Source organism: Dipodomys ordii, unplaced genomic scaffold (assembly GCF_000151885.1).
Source record: "Dipodomys ordii isolate 6190 unplaced genomic scaffold, Dord_2.0 Scaffold8, whole genome shotgun sequence".
In the NCBI taxonomy this organism is placed as follows: domain Eukaryota; kingdom Metazoa; phylum Chordata; class Mammalia; order Rodentia; family Heteromyidae; genus Dipodomys; species Dipodomys ordii.
This window is the reverse complement of record NW_012267224.1, coordinates 26,436,776-26,454,886: the sequence shown is the minus strand read 5'-3', so window position 1 is coordinate 26,454,886 and position 18,111 is coordinate 26,436,776. Positions and strand designations below refer to the sequence as shown.

General features: G+C 42.9%; 1 protein-coding gene across 2 annotated transcripts in view; it reads right to left on the bottom strand.

The window, feature by feature from the left end:
- Positions 1-1,675: 1,675 nt before the first annotated feature.
- Positions 1,676-18,111, bottom strand: part of Pdgfra (platelet-derived growth factor receptor, alpha polypeptide) — a 44,399-nt gene continuing 27,963 nt past the window's right edge. The window contains exons 13-23 of one of the 2 annotated variants that reach the window (XM_013009132.1): positions 16,563-16,667; positions 15,840-15,950; positions 15,484-15,637; positions 13,909-14,075; positions 11,059-11,174; positions 10,624-10,746; positions 9,046-9,157; positions 7,844-7,943; positions 7,637-7,742; positions 6,174-6,415; positions 1,676-4,719 (exon numbers count right to left, since the gene is read on the bottom strand). In XM_013009132.1, the coding sequence (XP_012864586.1) occupies positions 4,572-4,719; positions 6,174-6,415; positions 7,637-7,742; positions 7,844-7,943; positions 9,046-9,157; positions 10,624-10,746; positions 11,059-11,174; positions 13,909-14,075; positions 15,484-15,637; positions 15,840-15,950; positions 16,563-16,667 (1,484 nt within the window). In that variant the 3' untranslated portion in view covers positions 1,676-4,571. The remainder of the gene's footprint in view (positions 4,720-6,173; positions 6,416-7,636; positions 7,743-7,843; positions 7,944-9,045; positions 9,158-10,623; positions 10,747-11,058; positions 11,175-13,908; positions 14,076-15,483; positions 15,638-15,839; positions 15,951-16,562; positions 16,668-18,111) is intronic. The other variant, XM_013009134.1, reaches the window with a different exon arrangement.

The window sequence follows — 18,111 nt, the reverse complement described above, 5'->3', positions numbered from 1 at the left end:
AGAGAAAAAGGAGGGGAATGGAGGGAGGGAGGGAAGAAAAAGGGCACATTACACAGTCATATGTAAATTGTGGTTCCTTATAGGCAAAGGCAAAGTTTGAAGTAAAACTAGAGATACAGATGTACAAACAGGTATGTATAGAAGGGACTGAAGAATAAAGAATACATATCAAGTCCCTGTTTCAGGGACAGGAAAGAGACTCAATGAAGAAGAATGGCTTTATTTAGTATTATACTTTGTATACACCTATGCTTGGGGTTTTTGGGGGGGAGGTTTTTGTTTGTTTTTTTTGTCAGTTGTGGGGCCTGAACTCTGGGCCTGGACACTGTCCTTCAGCTCTTCAGCTCAAGGCTAGCACTCTACCACTTGAGCTACAGTGCTACCCCTGGCTTTTTCTGCTTATGTGGTGCTAAGGAATTGAACCCAGGGCTTCATGCATACAAGGCAAGCACTCTACCACTGAGCCACCTTCCCAGCCCATATCTATGCTGTTTGAATGTCATTTTGAGTAAATGGGGTCCTGTATTCCTCATGTAGGGGAGGAAAATACCACACAAGAAAGCCACACAAACAAAAAGACAAGACCAAAGATGAGCCACATACAAATCATCTTCACAAATGCTGTGTCTGAGAACTAGCCATAACTCAAATAATGTCTTTGTTTCTTTGAGACAGGATCTATTTTCCAGACTAGTATTTAGTGCCAAGGTTCAGCTGATCAATCTGTGTGAGCCTTGTGAGTAGTGCCAATCTCAGGTGCAGGCCACTGTGCCTGGCTACTCAAATATTATCTTAAATCATAAAGTTTCGATTATTTCACCAAAAGTGTAATAGAAGTAAAATATAGTGGCACACACCTGTAACCCCAGCACTCTGGAGGCTGAGGCAGAAGGAACACAAAGATCACATTTCCCCCCTCCAAAACAAAACCCACCAAAAATGCAAAACAAAAAAAAAAGCAAACAAACAAAAATAGTGAAGCACCAGTGACTCACCTGTAATCCAACTACAGAGGAGGCTGAGAGCTCAGGATCAAAGTTTGAAGTCAGCCAAGGCAGGAAAGTCCGTGAGACTTTATCTCTAATTAATCACAGAAAAAGCCAGAAGTGGTGGTGTGGTTCAAGTGGTGGAGTGCTATTGTTGAGCAAAAGGAGCTCAGGGACAGAGCCCAGGCCCAGTGTTCAAGCCCCAGGACCAGTTAAAAAAAGTAGATAGATAGATAGATAGATAGATAGATAGATAGATAGATAGATAGATAGATAGATCTGATTAATAGTAACTCCTTTGTATAACTACCTAATAAAAATATAAATAAAAATGGCATAATAGAGGGTCCTACTGAAGTATTGCTAAGAAAGGAAGTGGAGGGCTGGGAAGGTGGCTCAGTGGTAGAGCGCTTGCTTTGCATTCATGAGGCCCTGGGTTCGATTCCTCAGCACTACATAAACAGAAAAAGCCAGAAGTGGTGCTGTGGCTCAAGTGGTAGAGCACTCGCCTTGAGCTGAAGAGCTGAGGGACAGAGCCCAGGCCCAGAGTTCAGGTCTATACGACCGGCAAAAAAAAAAAAAAAGGAAGTGGAACAGGATTACTTTAATTTTATGACTAAACTGAAACAAAATATGTGGTAACCTCAGCATAACATAAATTGTATCATTTATTAAGTTGTATCATTTACTTAAGTTGTATCATTTATTGAAATATAAAGATCTTCATTTACAGGTTTTTAATTGAAAAGGAACAGGGGCATTTGCAATACATTTTGTATCAGTAGACTTTCCCTATCAAGTCAGACCTTCTCACACATTCACCACACCACCATTTTGGGAACATGTTAAGTATTTTTCTCTTTATTATTTCTAAAATATAAATTTTGGACATTCAAAAGTGCAACAGTTAATGTGCCTGTGGGGAATATCACAGTTAAAAAAATATATAAACAATGGCAGTGGTACAGCTTGTCATAAATGTTTGGCAGTATTCTCTAAGTCTATATAGAAATACATATATACATATTGATGTATAACATCATTTTATCTTCCGTCCCGCTTCACAAAAAAATAGGACCATTTTGTACAGGTTGGCAGACCACATTTTAAGGACCGCATTGATCATTTAGAAAGTCACAAATTGCGTTTCTCAGGCCAGCTTTGATTGTCATCATAAAAATAGAAAGCAGAAAGGATTAGCAAATTTTCTTCTGGGATTTTGAAAGAAAGCAAAAAAGACAATGCTTCTAGGATATTGTTTGTCTGTTTGTTTGAATGCAATCCACATAATCTTGGTTGAGAATGTTAGGATTAGAAGCTGCTGGTCTGAGAAGCTTCGTCCAGGACCCACAGGTGTCATGCAAGATTCAGAATATCAGAATGCCAAGCACCCATAAAATAAGGCTGTATGAGGGAGAGTGGATGATAAACAGAATGCTTGAGCTGGGATTCTAGAAACACAAATGTATTTCAAGTCTAATTGGCTCTAAGGAACCTAGTCAGGTTTTCCTTTTTAATTGGCTAATCTGGCTCAGTCTTCACACTTCCTACGAGAGAGGAAGGTAAGAAAGTCGGTGGCTTGCATTGAGATTATACCAGTAGGTCGTCAAGTACCTTGTTATTGCTTCTGTTTTTTGCAAAGCATCACCTGCCGGAAGCACAGAGTGATTGCAGCAATCACAGCCCATGTTTCATTCATAGGGTGGCAGCAATTAAGCATATTGCAAAGAATGCCAATGAACCCACACGAAGCAGCTTGACAATCCATCAGCCATTCTGAATCTAAAACATCAGGAAAATTCATCATTTTCACCAAAATATTGACCTGCAATACAGAGACTTGGCACACAGTTACATCCCTTTCATCCATGCTTTGCTTCAGGGTGGACAAGTTCATGCCATGGGAAGTAGTGTCTTTACTCTGTCTTATACTTTGGGAAGACATACCGAAACCAAGACATCACCCGGCTTCTGCTAAGACTTGAAAAGTGAAATTAAGAGTAGCAATTGCTTGGTATTAAATGTCACTGACCTGAAGCCAAGGACTTAAATTGTAGGTTTCCTCTAGGGCTTAACTTCTACTTCAATTCCAAATTTCAAGTTGTTATTGTCTTGTTCCTCCCCTCCTCACCCATACATACCACCACGGCAACCTGTAGCCTAAGCCAGGGAGTTCATAAAAATTGAGGTTCCTGTTTCCCTCAGATTTAAGTCATTCACAATCTCTTGAAAGGCAACCCAGAATCTAAGGATTCTAACTGACAGCAAACTGTGGGAATTGAAGAGCCAGGCTAACACTCACAGGGTCTTCACTGAACAGCACCGGTATGGACTTGGGGTTGCCAACTCTTCCTCTGAGGTAAGAGAGGAAAGAGTAGACATGATGTGAGGGCATCCTTCCGACTCTTAAGGTTCATAGATTTAAAGGAAATATGTGCTTAAATCTACCAAAATTATAATTGGGCAGGAAAAGAAACCCCCACACAGCCAGTTTTTCTGCTGACGCTTCCAATTGCTTACAGGGTCACAGCATAGAGTCCCACAGAACACAGGCTCATGGTTTTACTTTGAGAACATTTCGGCTTCTGGGGTTGTGTTTGCACCTAATCCCATTACTGAGAGGTCATTAACTGTGTTTAGTACAATGGATTAGGAAATCTATTTAGTACATAATTAAAAAACTTTGATTTTCTGGACAACACTACTTATACTTTGCTTGCTATGTTTACTAAATTTAATCTGCTAAAGCTATTATCATATTTCATAGAGAAATATAGGTTATTTAAAATAAATGTCAAAAACTGTCAAACTTGTTACCTACTTAGTAAGGTGGTTTTTTTTCCTAAATTGTGCTTTCTCTGTAGGGAAATCATGTTACATATTACATATTCAGCATTATTGATAACAGTAGTAGTATTATAAATGTAGGTTACAATACGCAAATGAATTGTTGGGCTTCTAAATGACCCAAATCTATTTTTAAAAAGGTTGGTTAATTGTTATTGCATATCTCTTTTATCACTAAAAAGAAAAAAAAGTTACCAAATGTGATAGTACCAGTACCTTTAAACGCTCAAAAAGTGGTTTTGCATGCACTTCACTTGGAAGTTCAACAGCAGCTGACACCAGGTTTCAAGAAGGAAGTACATGGATGGATTGAGTGGTCTCTTCAGAAGTCCAAAGGAGATAGGTTCATACAAATCTAAGCTCATCCTTGGTTAGTTATTTACATAATTACAATGCTAGCGTTTTGTTGCAGGACAAACTGTATACACAGAAATCTCACCAATGCCCTGGAAACACAAAAGTCTTTTGAGGCTTTCTCCTCCCCTGTCCATTTGTTTCCAAACTTCACACACCACTGAGATGCTACTGACACATTGCAAAAGGCAACACAGAAGTTCATTCCAAAGTATTCCATTCATTCAGATTTACAAGGCTCCCTGCAGCTCTTGGCTGGAAACCTCCCAGTATACCCTCCAAGTCCTCCTCTCAACCTTTGCATTGCAATAAAGTGGTTTTCTCAGAGATCCAAAAGTGGCTCCAGGAATAGAAGGAAGCTACCTCCACAATACTTCCCGCCCATTACAGGAAGCTGTCCTCCACCAAGTCTGAGGAGTCTATGCCAATGTCATCCATCATGTCGATGTCTTCGATAGTCTCATCCTCTCTCTTAATGAAGGTAGAACTGCTGGAACCTGTCTCGATGGCACTCTCTTCTGAAGTTTGTGAACTGCCAAGGAGAAAAAGAGACGTTCAGGCCACATACAGACCTTCTACACTCTAGCCGCACTTCCAGGGAAGCTAGGCAAAGGAGCTCTTCCTGAAACATCCTTTTTACATTCAAACCGAGGCTGTGTGGGTGGCAAGTTTGCCATGAAGCTGCCCATCCCCATGGTTGCACAGGGCCGGTGGAAAGCAAGGTAACCCAGGCCATTTTTCCACCTCACCTTTCTTCCCTTTAATGCAAGACTTTCTTTGTTTTATGAGTTTTGATTTTTTTTTTAATCCAAGTGGCTAACCAGCTACAACAACTTTTCCTGCCCTACCCAGTCATAGTGGGAGGAAAAATCATGCTGATGCAAAGGCGTGGGGAAGGGAAAGCACAGGAGAGAAATCGGTTGTAAATGCATCCACACCAGCCCTTGCTCTATCCAGAACCTCCTGAGTCTGCAGATTGCTGCTCATGATTTCACCCGAGCAACTTCCTCCCACTTCTCATTACCTAGTGCCCTTGGTGACTCCAAGGCCAAAGCTGATTACTCAAATACTGGCTGAAAGGGGGAATTCTAGAGTAAGAAAGCCCTAGGTCTAGAATGGACTTCGTACATGTGACACAACCCCCAGAACATGGCCTTGTTTCCCAGCCTATTATAATGTAGCATGACAATAATGCCTAACAATATACTTGTTCAGATGATTAAATAAGGTAATAACTATGAAATACATACATTTTCGATAAATGTGAGCCTTTTTTCTTTTTCTTTTTTTTTTTTGGTCAGTTGTGAGGCTTGAACTCAGGGCCTGGGCACTACTGTCTCTGAGCCCCTTTGTGCTTAAGGCTAGCGCTCTACCACTTTGGGTTTTTAAGTGGTTAATTGAAGATGAAGAGTCTCACAGGGACTTTTCTGACCAGGCTGGCTTCTAACTGCAATCCTTATATCTCAGCCTCCTAAATAGCTAGGATTACAGGCATGAGCCACCCGTGCCTAGCAAGCCATTATTATTTAAACTCATACCTGGATTCAAATAAAGCCTAGATATCAGATGAAAGCAGGAAACAGTTGAATTTTCTGGTATGTTGATCACAATACTAGGGTTATGCAGAAGAGTATTCTTAATTCTTAGGACATGTGTGCTGGATCCTGGGGCTGAAGTAGCTTAGTTTCCTACTTCTTTTCAAAAGATTAGCAAGAATCAGAAGTAGCTCAAGTCTGTCATCCTAACTACTGGGGAGGTAAAGATTCGGGGATCACTGAGGATCAGTAGTTATAACTCAGAGCAGAGTTCTCTTCCAGAGAAGCATTACTCTCTACCACCTCCACCTCCCAACACACACACAGGGGTGGGGCTTCTGGGGGCTCAAGGGCAGTTCACCACCCAGGTGTGACAATGTTATCCATCACCTGTGTCCCCCCTTCAAGCTGCAGCAGGGAAGACAGGCAGCAGCTGGCCACCCACATCTACCTGTGCCTGTTCCTCTTGCCCAGATCTTCCTCCTCAGGAACAGGGTCGATGTCGGGGAGAGGGATGATGTAGCCGCTGTCCGCACTCAGTCTCTGCTCATCCAGGCTCCCCTCCCAGTCCTTCAGCTTGTCTTCTTCATTCTTGTAGGTGACACCAATGTATGCATTATCCGAGTCCACGCGCATGCGAGCAACAGCAGGATGGTCACTCTTCAGGAAGTCCAGGTGAATCTTTTCATAGCTCTGTAAGCATTTATGACACATGTTGATAATCAAGGGTTACTAACTGACTTGTCATAACGATGCGGATGCTCAAAAACTATACGCGCCAACATATCCCACAAACATGTGGGATTTAGACAACGGAAGGAGAGTCGTATGTTAATCATCCCCAGAAATGTGGGACATGATGGAGGGATAGCTGGTGGTAGGGAATTACTACCCACAAATCTTCAGATAGCAATATCCCTTCTCTAACACAGCTGTGATGATCATAGACCTTCCACCAAGACAAGCATGGAGCCTTCTGAAGCAATCACAGTGAGTCTCCAGGGCTCACACTGGTCTCCAAGGAAAGGGATGTAGTCTTCCATTGGGGACTTAATACCTTACACCTTCACAAGTCCCAAATACTAAGCAAGTCTAGCACTTCATATGAAAACACACACACACATTTCAACAATAGTTTCAGTCCCTGCCCAAAACACATCTCCATCAATCAGTGTCTTTGACCAGGCTAAGTTAATTACTTTCTGCCTCTTCCTGCCTCATTTGTGAGAGTCAGGCTCTGAACTGAGCAACAGACTCAGTGTTTGTATTCTAGCTCAGCTCAAGGGAGGGTCCAGGATAACCTCCCCTCATGCGTACTCCAGTGAGAAGGAAGAAAAGCAGGAAGTGTGAATAGCCTTCACAGAGCCTAATGAGAATCTAAAATGAGATACAAGTTTGCTTGGGTTTGCTTCTCAAGGCTTCAGCAGAAACTTGTTCCCGTTCATTTGTGTCTCCTGCCTGGGTCCATGAAATTACATATGTTCCTTTAAACAATGCTTCCTATGTCACGGAAAACCAGCTGGAGTTACAGATAACAGCTGGGCTGTCCCTTCCAGTCAGCCGACGAAAGTCAATTTCTTGTGGATTTGAGTGCATTCAAATTAGCGATTTAATAAAGGCCCTGGATATCCTGAGACTTTTAACTGCAAAGTAGCTCCAGCAACTCAAACATCTGGAAAATCAAGGGCTTACAGGTGTCACGCCTGTGACCTGAAACGGGAACCTTGTGGGAAGGGAAGTGTTCCCATTCATCATGGCTACTAGGGACCATGGAGCACTCCAGGAAGCCCCAGACAGCAACACACCATCTATGCCCTCCTTTGGAAATTCTCCTTTCCAACAGGAACCAATACCAGCTCTTCTCTCCTCCCTTTCCCCATGGCCTTTAGCCTACTGTAATGGGCCCAGACAAACCTTTTTATATTGGCCAGGCAGCAAATTCTCTACTATCTCACTCAGGTGGTAGAAGGAGGGTCTCTTCTCAGGCTCGCTGTTCCAGCACTGCACCATGATCTCATAGCTGGAGGAGAGGCACTGAGCTTAGCACGGGGACAGGGTACAGGGCCCCTCTCACCCCGTGTGCCCTTGAGACATAGGCCCACAGAGGGGGAGGGAACTCACACTTCACTGGTTGCATGATCAGGCTTGGCCATCCGGTACCCACTCTTGATCTTATTGTAGAAAGTAGAATCCACCATCATGCCGGGGTAGGGTGTGCCACCTGAAAAGTGAAGGAAAACAGCAACCAGGATGACAAAGGGCTTCCATGTGAACACATGAGCCACACACACTGCTGGCATACTGAGTGACAGAATACACAAGGGAACAGGGACAATCATGAAGCTCTGATGTCCTGGTTCTTTCCAGGAAATTAAGTGCTATGATCTCCTCGTTCTCTCTCAGAAGGCTGCTTAGATCTTGAATTTAACTAGGCCTCACCTTCAGCCAAAATTGTACATCTTTAGAAAAGAAGCATTGAAGCAGTTCTCGTGCTTCTGACCACTGGGGCTATATACCCAAGCAAACAAAACAAACGACAAAAAAAGCAAGGAGAAATTCTGAATCCTCAAAGGCAAGAAACTCATCTTCACCAGACATGTTCAAATCATTTTAGTAAAATTCCAAGTTGGGATGGGCACCAGGGTCTCACACCTGCTTTCTTAGCTACTCAAGAGGCCACGATCTAAGGATCCAGGTTTGAAGCCAGCCTAGACAGAAAAGTCTATATGAGACCCTTATCTCTTATTAACAACCAAAAAGCCAGAGGTGGAGGTATGGCTCAAGCGGTAGAGTGCCAGCCTTGAGTAAAAAAGCTAAGAGCCAGCCTCAGTACTCACACACACACACACACACACACACACACACACACACCATACAAAATTCAAGTTGGAGCTTGAAATGTCTAGGTAATTACTGCTTTGAAGAAGTACAAGACTCCATTAAGCCACAAACTGGGATGATCTTCCACAGAGGAAGGGATCTAGAAAAGGAGGTTATACCAGGGAGGTATGACTGATAGGTTCATGGCCAAGGTCAGGTCAAGTTCAATTCCGTCTTTGAAACCTTCCAACACAGGCTGCTTGTCTCCTTCTATCTGAACTGATATTACAATTTTAAATCTAGCTTTCCTTTTAGAACCACCAAGAGATCACAATCATGCCTTATTCTTTCCTTAGTATCCAGGCAAGTGTCAATACTGGGATAGAGGGTGAGGGTAAAATGACTATAGCGAGCAGCATTACTTCTATCCTGCATCTGGGTCAAATATTTCCCTTCCAGTGCTGCTCCAGAGCAACCCAAGCAATCAGAAGTCAGGCTCATACCAAGAGAAAAGATCTCCCAAAGCAGAATGCCATAAGACCAGACATCACTCAGGGTGGTGTAGAGGTTGTCAAAGATGCTCTCAGGGGCCATCCACTTCACAGGCAGGAAGGTCTGCAGAAAAAGAGGGAGCAGTTTAACCTCTCAGACTATACACTGATCATCTGAAGCAGTGAAATGGAAAAGTGTCCTCTTCAGACTGCCAATGACCTCCGCTAACAATCTTACTCACATTGTGTTTCTCATGTTGTTCATGAGTATGCTCTCAGAACCTGACAACTGGTAGATCTGCTGCAATCAGGAGAATGAGGTCTAGAGGATCATAGATCAAGGCCACCCCAGGCAAAAATGTCTACAAGACTCCGTCTCCAATTAACCAACCAAAAGCCAGGCTGAAGGTGGGGGCTCAAGTAATAGAAAACCAACCTAGCAAGCTCAAGGGACTAAGTTCAAACCCTAGTTTGAACTTATTAACAATAAATTAATTAAATAAGGCAATGTGTAAGTTTTCCACCACTACAAAGGGTCAGCTACTAAAATAAATATTTTGCAGCCTCTTTTAGAAATTGGTTCAGTAGAAATACTAAACAGCATAAAGTAGACACATTAGCATCCTTCAGCCTCCAAGATGGCTAGGCAGATAATAGAGACGCATAACCTTGGGTGAGTAGGTGAGAGAGTTCAGTTATTTGTTCAGGGCTAGAAAATGTCACAGCTAATGTCACGGCCACAGAAGAACCAGAGGCCAGAGTCTGGATTGAAGCCATTGTCCTTCTCTTGGTGGATATAGCAATCTTCAGTGAGCTACCTCACCATGAGTGGAGTGGCAGGGATTAAACCTATAGGTGGCAGGTGTATCCTGAGCCATTTCATCTGCTTACAGGTGAAAGAGATGGGGAGATAGATCTAGTGGATGCTCCAATGACTATATGACAAGTGTCTCTAAGATCCATTAATTTAGCCAGTTACTGGTGATTCACAATTGTAATCCTAGCTACTCAAGACACTAAGATCTGAGGATCACAGTTCGAAGCCAGCCCAGATAGGAAAGTCCAAGAGACTCATCTCCAAGTAACCACCAAAAAGCCAATACTGTTAAGAGTACTAGCTTTGAAGGGAAAATAAAGCTCAGGGACAGAACCCGGGCCCTGAGTTCAAGCCCTAAGCCCAGCACAAAAATAAATAAATAAATAAAGTCTTAAAATCCTCTTGAAAATCCATTGAAGTTTAATAACTAGAGATGTCTCCTTGGAAATGCATGCTTGTACACACAAACACACAATTTATTTTAATAAGGGCAAAACTTACTGGGTGCCAGACACCCTGTATAGCACTTTATGTGCCATAGAGAAAGAAACTGGGGCATAGAATAGACAAGGAACTAACCCCAAACCTCAGCCCTAGAGCAGGATAGAGCTAGTTGGTACCTACACCCAACCACCTGTTAAGTCTAGGCTTTTTCAGTTGACTTTCTGGAGCCAACTCATGAGGCTTTGTACTCTTAAAATGACAGGCATGAACAGCAACAAGCAACACATGATTTTCAAGATTGAGGGGACCAAATACGGGATGGTACATACGCTGCCTTTTGACACGTAGTTGGAATCATGCATGATGTCTCTGGCCAGGCCAAAATCACAGATCTTCACAATTTTTCCTTGTGCCAGAAGGACATTGCGTGCAGCCAGGTCCCGGTGGACACACTGTATGGGAAGGGTAAGGTCAACCCAGCTATAGCCAGACCCACTCTCGCCAGACTGGCCACTCTAAGTCAGCTACCCAGCATGCACTGCAGGAGGGGGTTCTGGCATGAAGAGCCAGCATTCCCCTCTAACCCTCCAAATGGCCCTAAAGCTCTAGAGTACAGCTCCCAGTTCTGCTTACAGGAAGAAATCAAGAGAAGTAGGTGAGAAGCAGTTACTACCCCTGCTGCTCCAAGATCACCCCCTAGAGTCCCTTTCCACACAACCTTCACTGGTTACCTCTAAAGAGGTCTGTGCCTTGTTTAAACTTACGTTTTTGGAAGCCAAAAACTCCATTCCACGGGCCACTTGGTACGTGAAGCTCAGCAAGTCCAACAGAGTAAGGCCTTCTGAGTTATCATCTGAGAGGAGGTTTTTGACTTCCGAGTCTGCAGAAATAGAATGAAAAGCATTGACGCTGGAGGACGGCATGGGACCTCACCTACCCTGCTTTCCAAACCCACACGGGGCTGGATTGCAACCTGCAAAGGCTCATCCAAAGACCACTTCCCCAAGAACTTCCTAAGAGTTTTTATGTCTCACAAGGAAATACATACACTATGCCAAGGGAGGGGCTGAGGACACAGCTCAATGGTAGAGCCATTTGCCTAGGCATGAAGCTCTGGTTTCAATCCCAGCATTGCAAATGAATAAGTAAATAAACAGATAAATAACAAAACGTGTCTCTCTTCAAAGAGAAATTTATTCAAGTTGAGTATTCCTAGCTCCAACATTTGAAATTCAAAACGCTCCAAAAATCCAAAACTTATTGAATGCCAGTGTGACACCAAAATTTTAGAAATCCACAGCAGACCTCATGTGACAGCTCACAGTCAAAACACAGACACAGTAAAAATATTGCATAAAATTATCATCAGGCAATGTGCATGAGGCATGTATGAACCATAAATGAATTTTGTATTTAGACCTGACTCCCATTCCCAAGATACCTCGTTATGTAGACGTAAACATTCCAAATTCTAAAAAAAAAAATCCAAAACTGCTGGTTTCAGGCATTTTGGGATAAGCAACATTGAACCTGCATGCAGAAAAACATACTGGGTTGTGTATGCACACACATGTTTACACTTATAGTCCTAGGCCCAATCTAAACCAATCTCCACACAGAATTTTTTTGTTGTTCGCCCCTTAGATTTCTCTTTTCTACCTTAGCCGTCGCCTCAGCCATATTGAAAACCCACACACATACACACTAAATTTTTCCATCACAAATGAAGACACTTTGAAAAAAATGTTCTGGCCTGAAGCCAATGGCTCATGCCTATAATCCTAGCTCCTGAGAAGACTGAGCTCTAAGGAACATAGTTTGAAGCCAGTTCAAGCAGAAAAGTCCATGAGACTCTAATCTCCAATTAACCGCCAAAAATCCAGAAGGAGAAGTGTGATTCAAGTGATTCAGGAGCACCAACTTCCAGCAAAAAAAAAGCCAAACAGGAATGGGAGTTCAAGCCCTTACTATTGGCACAAAGACCAAGTTTCTAGGGGTTGATTGGTTTTCTTTTTAAAGCTGCCCTCAGGGTACTGTGGTTATAATTTGTCTATTAAACAGAAGACACAGCAAACTACCATTACAGATCCTTTCGCATGGACTTCCTTTTGTGTGCAACAAATCTACTTTTCCCAACTCATGCCATCTGGACAGGCCCCAGGGTTTTCGAAGAAGGAGGCAATCTCAGCCAGCAGTTCTCAATCCTTTCTGAGAATTTTCAGGGGAGTGAAAAGCAGCCCTCACCATTCACATTTTTTTTCAGCCAGCTACATACAGGAAGGCCAGAAAACCATGGTCTGCCTGCCAACAGGGCCTGGGCTTGAGCATGACTCAGTCCACAGTGCGGTCTAGGAAGTAATATAAACTATTTTTAACCATATGGGAGGGGAGAGGAAATGCTGGTTCTGATGGCTCTCACTGGGTAAACTAAAAAGTGTTTGGAAGTTCACCCGTTTGGCAAGGTAAAATGACTGGAACTTGGAACTGGAGAAATGGAAAATAATATTATGTACTGAGCTTTGCAAAACAGGCACATTCTTTTCTTTTTTTTCTTTGTAACGAGCTGTACCTTGCTCATGGAAGCATTCAGAGCACCTTAGTGATTTCCAAATCACTTTTCCTGACAGCTCAACATTGCTCCCTCTGGTATGCCTCCAGCTAGGTAACTACCCTGGAGTTCATAAAAACTTCCAACCACACCACATACGCCTCTGTTTTGAAAACAGACAGACCTGTCTTCAAACAACAGTCAATGCAAAAACTTGTCAGGAAATACAACTTCAAGTTGTCTACTCTATAGCATCTACCACATTGGATGCTAGCAAAGCTAAAAGCAAGAATTACTGCACACATAGCAGAATCATATAAAGCTTGAGAAAAGTTCACACACAGCCACACACACACACACACACAATGGAGGGAAGAGGTGACATTGTTCACAAAGAAATGTACTCTTTACCTGACTTATGTAACTGCAACTCCTTTGTGTACCACCTTTATAATAACAATTTTTAAAAATTTTTAAACCACAATAACAAAAAAATAAGATTTCCAGCATTCAACTTTACCAAGGGCATTTAAAAAACAATTTTCATTTGTTAAAAATGTAAAAAGACATATAAAGAAAAAAGAAAGTTGTATTACAAATAAATTTTGCTGGGTACCAGTGGCTCATGCCTGTATCCTCGTTACTCATGAGGCTAAAATCTGAGGATCTGAGGATCACAGTTCAAAGCCATCCCAGGCAGGAAAGTCTGTGAGACTCTTATCTCTATTAATCACCAGATAATCAGAAGTGGCTCTGTGGCTCAAAGTGGTAGAGCGCTAGCATTGAGCGAAAGAGCTCAGGAACAGCAGTTCAAGCCCCATGAGTGATGGGAGAAAAATTAATTATATTTAAAGTTTAAGAAATAGATCACATGAATCTATTTGTTTACTTAGTTATTTTTACAATGATAGGTATTCTTTCTGAGCCACACACCCAGCCCGTCCTGCATAGGTACCATGTGCTCCATGAGTTCCATCATTCTTGTTCAACTTCCTCTGAGAAGTCTTAACATCATATTCAACCACCAGACAATCAGAATACCCAGAGTGAGTAAAGACACTATTACCTAACACAGATTTCTTCTTATAGGAGGCTGGCCGATCATACAGCGATCTCTGGATGTCTGAGTATTTAGACACCTCTTTTCTTTCCAGCATGGGAACATATTGAGTGGTGTCAGCTTGCTTCATGTCCATGTAGTCACCGTTGTTTTCAAAAGATAAAATCACATAGCTGTAAAATCAGATGAAGCAATGTTATCCAGGGTGACCTCTGGAGAGGGCACCCAGTAGATGGATCAGAAGATGCTGATTTGGGCACCTATAATATGCAGATACTGAGAAAGGGGTCACAGGTAGAGCAGAAGCAAAATCAGTATGTACCCTTCACATGAAGTAGTTGAGGCTGGAAGATGAGCAGGAATCAATTGCACAAATACACAGTCATCTCAAATCCAGCTATTCTATGAGAGTAAAGAGGTTTTGCCAGCAAAATGAATTCTTGGGCAAGGAAACACCTTCCTGAACATTCCAAAGAAGGAAGCCCATTGACAAAGGTGGGAAACATTGCAGGAATATCTGGGTTCCACAAATGTTTGCTTCCACGATCCTTCTTTACTGATGTGCCTAAATTGTCTTCAGAGTTGCTCCTCCACACTTCCTGTCAGCAGGAACACAGACTTCCTGGAGAACCACACTGAAGACAGTGGTCTCTGTTCCCATAGACTTATAGAGTGTTAAGTCCACCCTATTGAAAACTTGGGGAAATCCATGACATTAACTCTGTCATTACTCTTTCTATCTTTCAACTCAAACCATGTGGCCCCATGGCTTGGGCAGACAATCCTACCACCCAATAAATAAGTAAGTAAGTAAATAAATAAATAAATAACTGGTGCCCATTAAGTAATGTAATACAAAGTGTATTCATTGTCCTTTCTGATCTTACAGGACTTCATATGCATAGATCATTACGATCACTTACAAGTTTCTGTTTGGAAACACTCTCATTGGCTTAATTTATAGGCCCAAGTCAACAAGGAACAATAGCTCAAGCTTGGAGATCCTCAAGCTATAAAAACTCAGGCATGGCCAGGCGCTGGTGGCTCATGCCTATAATCCTAGCTACTCAGGAGGCTGAGATCTGAGGATCATGGTTCAAAGCCAGCCCAGGCAGGAAAGACCATGAGACTCCTATCTCCAATAAACCACCAGAAAACCGGAAGTGGCGCTATAGCTCAAGTGGTAGAGCGCTCGCCTTGAGCTGAAGAGCTGAGGGACAGCGCCCAGGCCCAGAGTTCAAGCCCCTCGACCGAAAAAAAAAAAAAAAAACTCAGGCATCGCTGACCACAGATGTATTTTACACATCCTAATGGATTATATATAAATAGCAGAATGGCTCCTCAAATGATTTCAACTCTCACTCTGATTCTCATTCAAGACTGTCAGCACAGCTTTCTCATATGATGTTCAAAACACCTGCAGACATCATGCATCCATCCACGCAGTCATGGATGACTGAACAGAGACCATCTAGAATCTAAGTCTTGCTACCTATGACACAGAGTCTCTAAGGACATGGGCTTTCTTCATTTGTGAGGTTCGTAAGTCAATGGCACGGCAGTGTCTCTTTTCACACTCACCTTCGTGTACTTTCATCAGTTGGCTTCAAGCCAAAGATGTCCAGCTCTTTCTTTGGTTTCTCTGGGTGGTGGCTCAGGAAGCTGTCCCTATTCTTATGCAAATAGTTCACCAAATCCCCATAAAAGCAGTACTCTGTGATGATGTAAATAGGGCCTGTGGAGACCAAAATCAGTTAGGAGAGGAACAGAAAGGCCACGAATTGCTGTGTGTGGACAGTCAAGAGCTTTTGCTCCAAAGCAGTGAGTTTCTATCAATTTAATGGACTCCACTAAAGAATTGGGTGGTGAGGGAAGGAGGGGAGAATTGCCAATTCACACAACTCATGCCAACTCTTATCGCAGGTCAGGGACCCTACCTGACTTGGTACAGGCTCCCAGCAAGTTCACGATGTTCAAGTGTGGTCCCAGGTGAGTCATTATCTTCAGTTCAGACATGAGAGCTTGTTTCTCACTGGATCTGGCTGTGGCTATGGAAGAAATAAATCATGTATCAGTTTAACTGAACTACCTACTTCTCATTCACAGAAAAATTGTGACTCTATTTATGAAGAGTCTAGGAGAAGAGCAGACGATCCACTCACCCTAGACTCTAATGACTACTCCATAGTCTTTAGGGGAAAAAGAAGCTACTAGAGAAATAACAACTCCTGATTTCCAAAAATATGAGTGACAATAGCAATCAAAAAGAAAACAGCCTCATCAACAAATAATCTAAATGCATATAAAACCTAGAGCCCAGCTAGGCAATGGTGGCTTATGCCTCTATCCTACCTACTCAGGAATCTGAGATCTGTGGATCATAGTTTAAAGCCAGCCAGGGCAGAAAAGTCCATGAGACTCTTATCTCCAATTAACCAACAAAAACAAGTGTAGGTGTGGCTCAGGTGGTAGGGCACCAACCTTTAGCCAAAAAGCCAGGGGAGAGTGCAAGGCCCTGAGTTCAAACCCCAGTATTAGCACATGTGCATACACCCACACACACACACACACACACACACAGTCAAATGAACCCAGTTGCAATCCTAAATTTACTGTCTAGTAGCTCTCTGTTCAAAATAGGACCAGCCAGCAGCACTTACGTTTGAGCATCTTCACTGCCACCTTCATGACAGGCTGGGACTGGCTCAATCCATAGGCTGTTCCTTCAACCACCTTCCCAAATGCACCAGACCCCAAGATCCGACCTGCAGACAAGCGGAACAATGAACACACGCCAGCCCCAGGCCTTCCCTCAGCTTCTGAGTGCAGCCAGCACTCAGAGGTACCCCGCTGAATGGGTGTTTTGCCCATATTGAGTAAGCCTAATTATTCCTCCAAGTCATCATGTCAGAAAGAGAATAGAGCCCACAGGGGAGGAAATTAGTGTAATTGTTTTTGTCAAATAACATTTGCAATGGAAAGGAAAACAGACGGAGAAAAGGAGAAAGGAGGGGTGGCCCTCCCTGTGCGAACATTGGCTCCCAGCTATAGGTGCTGGCCAGCCCTGGGCTCTTCTGCACTTGCTTCTGTGGCTTCCACCCAAATCCCCTGGTTCTCTACCCTTCTGTTTTCTGCTTGCAAACAGAAGCATCCTTTGCATAACATAAATCCTTAACCACTGGCAATACTTCAGAACAGTCACTGATTGCATGGAATGCACAAACGAAAGCTTCAAGCTGTGGCTCTCTGACAGAGAGCCTCAACCCTGGGCTATAAGCATGCCCTGAGAACAAGCCTTTCCCTCATGCAGAGAAAAAGAAAAGAGAACGTGAAGCCCACCATAAAGCTCCCATCATATTCCAGGGGCCAACTTTGACCATGTGCAGCCCAGGTAGGGAATGACCCAGCGCATGAGGGACACTCAGAGCCAGCACTGGCCACTCCCTGGGTCTGCTGTTGACACTGTACCCATATAAGTCACCCCTACAAACACCTTGACCTCACCCAGAAACACAAACCCAAAGCAGTGCCTGTCAGAGATGTTTGGCCTTGTCTCCCCTGCTCCCCATACTTTATTACTTTTTAACTTCTATAAGCGCTTCATCCCTTTTTGGGAAACAGTGGTAAAAATATAATAAAGAAAGCTTAAGTATAAGCATTTGAAATTGGAAGCCACAAGGATGACTTATTCTTAGAGAGTTATTTAAACCTACACCTTGCAGTGTTCTGGAATAAGATATGTAGGCAGGTAATTAAAATATAACTGTACTTGGTGAGATTATTCATTGTGAACATCCTGGAGCTCTAACTTTTATTTCCCTTTGTCTTGTTTTCAATCGTTCAGAATGTAATTTGAAAAACAAAAACAAAATTCCCTTGGACTTCATGCATTCTTCTTAGCCCAGGAAAAAAAATATTTTAAATCTTTAAAAGCTGACTTAGCTATTTTTCTGTTTTGATCTTAAATGTACGTATATTTTTATATCTTGTATTCCATATACAAGGAATTCCTTATGGGTCCCCAGAATTTTCTATACTGGTTCAAAGTATACTTTTTAGCTATTCATTCATTTCTTTTTTTTGGTGGGGGGGGTCCGGTCGTGGGGGCCTGAACTCTGGGTCTGGGCGCTGTCCCTCAGCTCTTCAGCTCAAGGCTAGCGCTCTACCACTTGAGCCACAGCGCCACTTCCGGCTTTTTTCTTTTTGCTT